General features: G+C 36.0%; 1 protein-coding gene across 5 annotated transcripts in view; it reads left to right on the top strand.

The window, feature by feature from the left end:
* Nucleotides 1-316: 316 nt before the first annotated feature.
* The window catches only part of LOC107757829 (elongation factor 1-delta-like), a 17430-nt gene continuing 7070 nt past the window's right edge, over nucleotides 317-10676 (top strand). For 2 of the 5 annotated variants that reach the window (XM_016575420.1, XM_016575421.1), the window contains exons 1-2: nucleotides 5262-5767; nucleotides 7262-7382. In XM_016575420.1, the coding sequence (XP_016430906.1) occupies nucleotides 5265-5767; nucleotides 7262-7382 (624 nt within the window). In that variant the 5' untranslated portion in view covers nucleotides 5262-5264. Of the gene's footprint in view, nucleotides 415-1793; nucleotides 1845-5261; nucleotides 5768-7261; nucleotides 7383-7736; nucleotides 7809-10676 lie in introns of those variants that run through there. The other 3 variants (XM_016575423.1, XM_016575422.1, XM_016575419.1) reach the window with 3 other exon arrangements.

Consider the following 10676-nt stretch of genomic DNA (forward strand, 5'->3'; position numbering starts at 1 on the left):
TGTTTTGGTGATTTCAAATATCAACATTGGCTACCAGAAATCGCTTACCCTGCCTTTAATGTGCAGCTGTTAGTTCGGGCACGAGGACGGAATGTTTCGTTGCAACGTAACTGAATGTACCATCTCTCTTCTGGGGGGGTGACATTCATAAAATCCTTGCATTTTGCTACATTTTACAAGTTTTTACATAATGTATAACATTAAAGCAATTATTTACTAATGTTTACGCATATTATAATGCTAAAGTAGTATGGCCTGTGTAGAATAGTACCATATGAACAACAACATTTAAAGGAAAACCCCTCTGTCAGCTATAAGTGCGCTTTACCCGGTTTCCTCAGTCTCTTTCTGTAATAAGGAGTCCGGAGAAGAAGTTAAACTCGAACCGCTTGTCACTTATCAAACTCTTCGAAAGTAAGTAAAACTTTATTTTTCACTAACACGATTGTGGTAAACATATTTTACTTTTATCGTGTTATTACTGAAGTGTTCCGCTGTGCGTGTCGCGCCACGTGGCTGCGCATGAAACTCAACTTCCCTGAACTTGTTCAGCTCCCTCCACATCACGCACTCATACAGCTTATCAGACGTGAATAAAAACCCATGTTTCACGAGTTTATAAAACTTTCATGAAGCAGGTGGAGTTGACAGTGACGGCATACATGAAGTTTCAGTGCTGTATTTTGTGTTTCATGTGTTCATAAACAGGGTGCGTCTTAAGCATCTGTAACGGATCTGTATGTGTCATATTATCCTGACCTACAGGTCTCTGCTGGTTTAAATCTGGGTTAGGCGTGTTACTCGGGTTTATTTGCGCTTCATGTCCTACAAGCCAGTGTCAGTCAGACACCGTGTATAATTTAATTAATTTGCATAAATAAAATGCGCATCTATTTCACTTGGTGATGAATTTCACCCCATTTGAAAGGCCAATGTAAATTTAATGGTATTTTATGAATGAATACAATACAATTAAGCAGTATTTTGTTTTCACGCTTTGCATTTAAAAATGACAGCTTGATAGGAGATGGCAAACAATAAAATGTTAAACTTTATTCTTGTTTTAAACGCCATATGTCATATCAAACATGCTCTTTCTGGAGACATTTTTGTGTACAGCTCTGGACACGGTGTAACCAAGTACACTAACTTTTCATAAAATTCTTATTATTGGCAAATTATTTTGACTTAATGGAAATAATGCTATACGTCTTTATTCATCACTCTATGGGCCAGATTTACTAACAACTTAAACCCTCTTTTAGCATTAAAAAAACTACTGTCAGGATTTAATAAAGACACTCCGTGAAAAATTAGCTATGAAAAGTGTGGACAAAGTTAAGGCTGACTTAATTGTATATGCATTTGTAGGAGTTTCCCTTTCAGATGCAATATTTATGGGAGGAGAGTATTAAATTAAATAAAAATTAATATTAAATATTTTAATATTAAATAAAAATTGATTCAGCATTCACTCATAGTAAATTTATGGGAATTTGAGCCCAAAAAAGCATGTCTTAACCCATTTTGGCCTGACATGGCTGGGATAGTTGCTTTGGAAATTCTTGGTAGATTGCATTGGTCATTTTGGGTTTTTTAAATTTGCACATTGTCAGTAGATCACCTGCAGAACTTTCCACTCCCATCTATGCTTTTAAAGGATTGTAGTCACGTGCTAATTTGCCCTGTTTAGTCAGTCTGGCTCTGTCTTTTGTGGGCCACTGGTGTCAGACGAGTTAGTACTTGGTGCTCATTTCTCAGCTTTCCTAATAGTTAAATGCTCATTGTTAAAGGGAAGGTGAAAAGCCCTCATCATCGCTTGTTTTCTCTGAACACCTCAGCAGGTGAGTGTGGAAATGCACTGCATGGTGTGTTTGTAACCTGTGTGATGGATTTTCAGACAAAAGAATAGTTTAGAAGTTTGTGTTTTGTTTGAGTTTGAATTGTGGCATGACTTCGCCCCATTTTCATTGTTATTTTCTCTTAGGGTAGGAACACGTTAATAGAATATTCCTGGCTATTTTCAACCTGATAGTTGCCATTTTCACATAATCTACACTACAGTATGTGTTGCATATCTCGCATAGCCAATGTTTTAACTGTTGGTGTAGCATTTGGTAAGGTCAAGGTTTGGCAGGTTAGCATGGTCCAGTTAGTCCTTTTCTGGTAGATGCCCTAATTGCGCTATTCAACTAAACCTTGTTTTCCATTGACGGCCATTAAAATAATTAATGAGATGGTCAACTTTATATAATGACATTTAAACCGTAAATGTACATTTAATATTCATTGGGGACTTTTGCTTTTCACATCACAGCTCAGGATAGTTTCCAGTGAAGAGATTTGGGATTGTGTGCATTTTTCTGTGTTTTTCCCTGTAGCTCCAGTTATTGTTCAGATGGCATTTATTAACCAGGTGATTAGCTTAGAAAAATGTGTGGTAATCAACTGCATGTTGCACATGCAGTACTTAGGCATCAAGTTGAAAATAAGCCAGAATATATGTATTTTTAAATATATTATTAAGGCATTTGACTGCAATTTTATGTGACTTGTTGGATATGGGCAAAAAGCAAACGTTTTGTTCATGCTGTTTTGTTCAACTTGCATGGTTGATTTTTAAGGTTTTAATTTTTTCTCTTAGGGTAGGAACACGTTAATAGAATATTCCTGGCTATTTTCAACCTGATTGTTGCCATTTTCACATAATATACACTACAGTATGTGTTGCATATCTTGCATAGCCAATGTTTTAACTGTTGGTGTAGCGGTCAAGGTTTGGCAGGTTAGCATGGTCCAGTTAGTCCTTTTCTGGTAGATGCCCTAATTGCGCTATTCAACTAAACCTTGTTTTCCATTGACGGCCATTAAAATAATTAATGAGATGGTCAACTTTATATAATGACATTTAAACCGTAAATGTACATTTAATATTCATTGGGGACTTTTGCTTTTCACATCACAGCTCAGGATAGTTTCCAGTGAAGAGATTTGGGATTGTGTGCATTTTTCTGTGTTTTTCCCTGTAGCTCCAGTTATTGTTCAGATGGCATTTATTAACCAGGTGATTAGCTTAGAAAAATGTGTGGTAATCAACTGCATGTTGCACATGCAGTACTTAGGCATCAAGTTGAAAATAAGCCAGAATATATGTATTTTTAAATATATTATTAAGGCATTTGACTGCAATTTTATGTGACTTGTTGGATATGGGCAAAAAGCAAACGTTTTGTTCATGCTGTTTTGTTCAACTTGCATGGTTGATTTTTAAGGTTTTAATTGAAAAAAATTTTTTTTATTATTATTTGTCAAAGGGAAAACCATTAATTTGGTAATTGTCATTAGGGATGTAACGATTCGCTAACTCGCAATGCGATACGATTCATGATACTGGTTTCACAATATGATTTTTTTCACAATTTCTTTTAACAAAATGAGATTTAAGACAAATTATAAATAAATAGTTGTCCTTTTATTATTTCTCAGACACTATGCTACACATTTCTTTGTGAAATTGAAATGTCAAATAACAAAACTAAATTGAAAATTTTTAACAAATCCCAAATTAAATAAATATATAATTATATATTTATAAATGTATAAATATAGTATGTTTATATAAACAAACTAAGGCTTTGCCTTTGCTCTTTCTGTTTGAAATTAGAGGAAACAACTGCATTTTAATCATGATCCAAACAAAGATGCTGCATACATGTAGCATGAGCAGTTTTTAATTAAAGGGGTCATATGATGCGATTTCATTTTTTCCTTTCTCTTTAGAGTGTTACAAGCTCTTGGTGCATAAAGAAGATACTAGCCAATGGCGATTCAATTGCCAAGGTGTTCGTAGAGGGCTGCTATATAAAACTCATCTGAACAAAACAGAAACAGCAGACAGGCTGCACGAGAGCACAGATTCACTCTCTGACAGCAGGTGGCGCTTATGGAACAGCAGCAATACAGCGTTTCCCTGGTTACCGCTGTAAACAAAGCAGGGCTGCATTTATGAATACTACTTTAATATGCATTATACAGAGACAAGATGAGAAGAAAATACCATCTATACTTTTTCTGAAGACAGTTCCCATCAGAGTTACATTCATGTAAACCCCCACCCCCAATTATATTGTGTTTTGTTTATCATCTCAACCGATCATTGATTTTCAACCAGTTTGGCATGCATTGTTACATCTCTAATTGTCATCTTTGACCAGACTGCAAATACAAAATCTCAGACAAAATTAAAATAAAATTACACTCTAAATTCAAAACTTCAAGTAATTTTATTGGTTCCCTTGATGAATCCCTATTGGAATGTTTCCCTCGTGAGCTCTTTGTCTTCTGCTGATATGGACTGGCTGTTCTGCAAGGCTTCTGGATGCGCTTGGTTGTCAATATGATTTTTTTCACAATTTCTTTTAACAAAATGAGATTTAAGACAAATTATAAATAAATAGTTGTCCTTTTATTATTTCTCAGACACTATGCTACACATTTCTTTGTGAAATTGAAATGTCAAATAACAAAACTAAATTGAAAATTTTTAACAAATCCCAAATGAAATAAATATATAATTATATATTTATAAATGTATAAATATAGTATGTTTATATAAACAAACTAAGGCTTTGCCTTTGCTCTTTCTGTTTGAAATTAGAGGAAACAACTGCATTTTAATCATGATCCAAACAAAGATGCTGCATACATGCAACATGAGCAGTTGCAATACAGCGTTTCCCTGGTTACCGCTGTAAACAAAGCAGGGCTGCATTTATGAATACTACTTTAATATGCATTATACAGAGACAAGATGAGAAGAAAATACCATCTATACTTTTTCTGAAGACAGTTCCCATCAGAGTTACATTCATGTAAACCCCCACCCCCAATTATATTGTGTTTTGTTTATCATCTCAACCGATCATTGATTTTCAACCAGTTTGGCATGCATTGTTACATCTCTAATTGTCATCTTTGACCAGACTGCAAATACAAAATCTCAGACAAAATTAAAATAAAATTACACTCTAAATTCAAAACTTCAAGTAATTTTATTGGTTCCCTTGATGAATCCCTATTGGAATGTTTCCCTCGTGAGCTCTTTGTCTTCTGCTGATATGGACTGGCTGTTCTGCAAGGCTTCTGGATGCGCTTGGTTGTTTCCACCTCTGCCCTCATTCACTGTGTCCAACATCAGCTCAGACTAATTTTTCAGCATCTGCCTATTTTTTGTTTTTCCTTATATGCTGTAAATGAGCTAGAGGATGGAGAGCCAGCGGGGGTCTCGAGCCAAAGAAGAAACTAAACACGAACAGACAAGGAATCTGCCGAATTTAAACGACGGAAAGAGGAAACACACTCGTTTGTCCCAGTCTGAAAATCAGGGTTCTGAAGAAAAAGGTCTTTTGTATCATGATCGGACCTCTCAGGGCATTAGAGGAGAGAAGGTTTGGTTCAACCGCAGCGTATATGAGCAGGCCGACGACGCTTATCAATCCTTGTTGAGCGCAGGGACCGGGACACCTCCGGTTTCATCCTCCCCAAAAGATCGAATTCCCCGCACCCTGGTTTTCAGAGCTAAACGCAACGGTGCGCAACAACTGCAAGAGGAGGCGAACCAAACGTACACGCGTTCCTATGCGTCACGTCAACAGCAGCGGGGTTCGACCCACCAGCGCTCCTCGTCTGAACCCGATCGCCAGCTCCCAAAAAGTAGCAGGAAGAGGGTCTTCTCTGAGACCGAACGCGCCCCTCAGAAAAGGGACAAGTATGGCTAGTTTAGGGGCATGGGACAATTGACTTTAAGGAACTGCCTTCTCATTTATTGAACGGTGTGTTTTTGTGAGTTGTTTGTGGATTTTATTAAATATTTTTCACCTTTCAAAAGCCTCAACCTGGTTTGTGTCACCATTGGCTGCTGGGTGAAAGTTGATCGGTGTGAAACTAATCCGAGGGCTTTGGTACGCAAAATCTGTCCCATTGTCTGCAGCCTGTGTCAGCAAAAAAAATAAATGAAAGGAGTTTTAGTAGTTGAATGGACTTCAATCCAAATAACCGTTCTACAAAATCTACTGCAAGACCTGGACAACATAATTAGAGTTTTTCCTGCATTATAAAGTTGGTGTTTACGGGGTATACAAGTTTACTATTGATCATCTGCAGTCTTTAATTTATTTTACTTTGACAGTAAAGGCCTGTTTACAGCAAGAATGAAATCGTTAGATCAGAACAAATAACTAATGAAGGGTTTGTTCACAACAAGGGGTCTTTCACATACTTGAATACAAAATGCAATGCATATCACAATAGATTTTACTCACTAAAGCAAAAATACTAACCATTTGATAATGCTAATTTCAGTGATTCAATATATGGAAATCTACAGTATAATAATGGAAAATAAGAGATATTTGTATAAACTGGTGATAGGTTGGTTTAGGTATAGGTACAGTATAGTATAAATATGTTGCCAATAAATATTCCCATTTTGTCACTATACTGTATAAGATTGTTTGTGTAATTTCTTTTCAATGCTTGTTTGTTTATTGTTATGGCATCTATATGTTCCTTGTTTTCAGATAGCAACAACATCAGTAAAAAAATTACTTGCATTAGCTATGTTTAGCTATTTATTGTCCATCACGGCTGCTATAATTAAGCCAGCGGTTAGCTAGCCCACCATGGTCTCTGATAGTTTAATCTAGCTCAAAAAATTAGTTTTTCCCAATTTATTCAAAGTGTGGTTTTGTTTAAACATGGTTTGTGTGACCCAACACGTTGAAGTAAGACTCCTCCAGCTTTTGGAGATTCTGACATGGTTATTTAAAAAAAAAAAAAATCTAAAATTTAAGTTTTTTTTTAGAATAATCGCTTATTCAAAAAATAAACTAAAAGATTATTCAGTTGTTTGGGCTGAGAAAAACTTGAATGCGGGAAAATCTCTAGTAATGAATTCTGTATTCAAATTGTAAGGATCCAAATTCAAGAGAACTAATATAAATTAAATGGTTCTGAAACCAATAAAATGTGAAAATACTGAAATAGAAGTATGCATTCATACATGTGGCACATATGGATGGTGCTCGGCTTGCTTGGCTTGATTTATACTTGCTTATGTTTTCATTCTTTTATCACACTCCTGAATGATTTGCATAAAGTTCATTAAAGACTTGCATTTTAATTCTTATTTTTTATACTTGAGTCTTTCTAAAGCTGTGTGTTTGCTAATTCTAACGCTCACGTCTCGTTTTTATGTTCTTAGCATCACAATGAGTGGACTTCAAGGACTCGCCCAGGAGAACATCTGGTTTGACAAGTCCAGATATGACGAGGCCGAGAGACACTTCTACGAGGGCATGAACGGCATCCCTCAGACACCTCAGGTACTGCCCCCTACAGACCCGGGTGTAAGAGCAAAGCACAATTTGAGAGTCTAAATCTTCCTCATTTGGCTTTTCACACAAACCAGAAATTGTATTAATGAATGAGGGTGACAGAATCCTCATGGTGAGGCATGAGTTCCTGTTTACTCAGCTGCTGAACGTCCATCTATCATCTGTTTTTCCAGGTGTCTGATTTTTCTTTTCGCTCATGTGCTGAATAGTCTGCACTGACAGCGCTTCTCTATGCACCTGTGCATTTTTGTTTGCTTGCTTGCTTGCTTGCTTGCATGGTCACTCTCTGCCTCTTGCTGGTTTGTTTGACATGGGCCTTTTTACACCGCTGTACCCTTCCAGGAGAGAGATGCTAGTGCCATCCTGCAGGACATTGCTAAAGCCCGACAGAATATCCAGCAATCCCTAGCCGGAGTGAGTACTGCCCCCAAAATATGAAAGAAATCTCATTATAATCTCAACTCATTTTTGGAGCATACTGAATTGGTACTGTAATCGTCTTGTGAAGCACATTTAAGAGTGATTACTGACGCTCGATAACTGTCGTCCTGCATGGGACCGGTTTAAAGGGCTGATTTAATTCCACTTCATGAAGCTCTAACTAAGTTGGAGGTGAAATTAACAGGGCAGTTTTTAGTTCAGCTGCCGATCACCCACAAGACTGGAGCTACAGTACAAACACTCACTCTCCAAAAATATCCCTGTGCTATTTTAGCATGTTTACAGAACCCCCTCTGTACCCCTGGCAGGAAGAAACAAAATCAGCTGTAGTTATGGATTAGTAAAATGTACATGCAGATAACTAACCCATGTACACAATTTATGAACTGTATAAGGATTTGGAGTGGTGGCTGATTTAGGGGATTAATTTGTTTAGTTTTGAATTTAAACATAAACCTGAAATTATTTAAATTCCTTTAATTATTCTAAAATACTAAAAAAAGAATAATGCTGAAATATCTTTGATATAAATCAAAGATTGATCCCTTATATAAAATCTAATTTTTTTTTTAATTTCAAAGAAAACAAAGATTAGAGTTTTACAAACAAATACTCTTTCAATCTTTCTACTTACATTTTTTTTTGTTTAATTCAGTGTGCTACTTGCCATTTGTTTGTAAATATTTGCGAAATTTACAAGCAATTTTTAAGTGAAAAAATGTTCAGTGAGTAAATCCTACACACGTAATTAAATTCTACACCAGATTTTTTTTGTACAAACAAAAACGTGTAATTTCTAAGCCTTAATTATTTATTTATTTGTTTGTTTGTTTGTGAGGTGCCCATGTGCAATTGTTCTGATCAGAATGCCCTGCCATAAACATATGCCATTGGTTGAGTTAATTATACTATGTTTGGCAAATCGAGCAAACAGAAATTGTTTTAGAAAACTGAGCTTTTGTTGTTGTGTATTACATTATATGTTGATGCTGATAATTTACAAATATTGGGTCATTGAGCAGCCAATATATTGATATAGCTGGTCAGTCAATGGCGATTAAAAAATTAAGTACTTAAAATGTGAAATATAAAAAAAATTAAAATGATACAAAAAGTGCAGTCTTCCTACAAAAACTTTAAATTTGCTTACTTTCAACATCATCGCAATATACACTATATTCTCAAATTTTATATTGTCAGCAAAGATATTGCGATAAAATGAATAAAAATGTATTTCTCAGAGACTGATAAAAGTTGAATACACTGTAAAAAAAATTCCGTAAAATTTACGGTAGAAAACCGGCAGCTGTGGTTGCCGGAATTTTACCGTAAAAAATACGGTAGCAACGTTTTAGGTTTTACGGTTGTAACTTAAATTTACAGTCTTTTACCGTTAAATTCACGGTCATTTTTTACAGTGTAGTTTGTGAATAGAATGTGAATAGTTTTGAATGGACCTTTAGATTTGAGAACTGTAATATTGAATGTAAACATGCAAACTTTTGTTTTACACATATATGTATATCTTTTGGGCTTAGAGAAGTTGGCACATCGATTGGACCGATTAAAAATAATTGCTGACCTGCTGCACTCTTTTTGCAGACTTTGCTTGTCAATATTTTAATTTTTGTAGGTTTATCCAATTGGCATGTTAATTTTTGAAGTAAATTTCTAAAATCACGTGCACAGATTTTTAAAAAAGGCTCCATAAATTTCCCAAAACAGACAGAAGCTCCCACGGTCTCTTCTCACTGATGCTGCAGTATTTGGTTCCTCTGTCAGCAGTTACTTGACTCCTCACTTATCTTCAAAGCATATGCTTACTAGACACTTCAGAAAACTTAAATGCACTGACTAAGAATCAGAGATCACCTCAAATATTTTATGTAATCCAGCTGTGTTCACCTAAAAGCACTTAGCTGTAGCAAACTGTCGTGCAAGTAGGTCTTGCTAACTAGCTTGATCTCCTTCCCAGCATGACATCTTTGGTTGTGTTCATGTGCCTGTGCATTTTGCAATGTGTGTGCTCTGTTGTTCACAGTCTTGTGTTCATGTCATCATTAATATTGTAAGAGGAAACAAGTTGCTGTGCAGTTGCCTGAGGATGTTAGTGTGTGTTTGTGCTTCTGGCTAAAATACAAGTCCATAATATTGCAATATATACTAGGGATGTGCGCGACGACTAATTTGACTGACGTTTAAACGAAAGTTTTGTATCCGACTAGTCGACTAGTCTAAAAGCAAGAAACCCCCAAAAGATGGTAAGAAAAAAAAAAACTCTGTGCGTGCGTGTAGCATAGCCTATATTTGAAATACTTAATCTATGAATCACACTGTCAAATCCCTCAATGAATTCCGCTTGCCGCACACTTGCCTCACGTTATCATCATTTCATTTTAGGCGGTCGTTAAAAATAAAAAAAAGATGAGTATACACTCAACGTCGGCCAAAGCGTAGCTTATTTATTCAAATCAGCTGGGGAAATGCAGAACAATGGAAAATCAATCAATAGCCTGACAGAATTCTTAATCTTCATATAACGTTAGCCAACATATTAAAACACAAGTCAAAAACAATAGGAAGGTTTATCAAGAAATAGCATTAAAACGGCTTTTAAAAACGTACTTCGTGTAGGCTATATCGTCTAAAAACAAAACAATGCAACAATGCCCATTTTACTTACTCAGAACATGCGTAATTTGTTCAGTGAAATTATCAACGTGGTCTGGTGAAAGACGGGACCTGAGGCGATTAACAATAAAATTCCTGCACTTGAAAAAACGCGCTCGGCAGGAACTGAAGTCGCAGGCAACGCAGAGATAACGAAAAGCAAGCCGATAG

The sequence above is a fragment of the Sinocyclocheilus rhinocerous genome, unplaced genomic scaffold (genome assembly GCF_001515625.1).
Source record: "Sinocyclocheilus rhinocerous isolate Xijiao unplaced genomic scaffold, SAMN03320098_v1.1 scaffold112, whole genome shotgun sequence".
Taxonomy (NCBI): Eukaryota; Metazoa; Chordata; class Actinopteri; order Cypriniformes; family Cyprinidae; genus Sinocyclocheilus; species Sinocyclocheilus rhinocerous.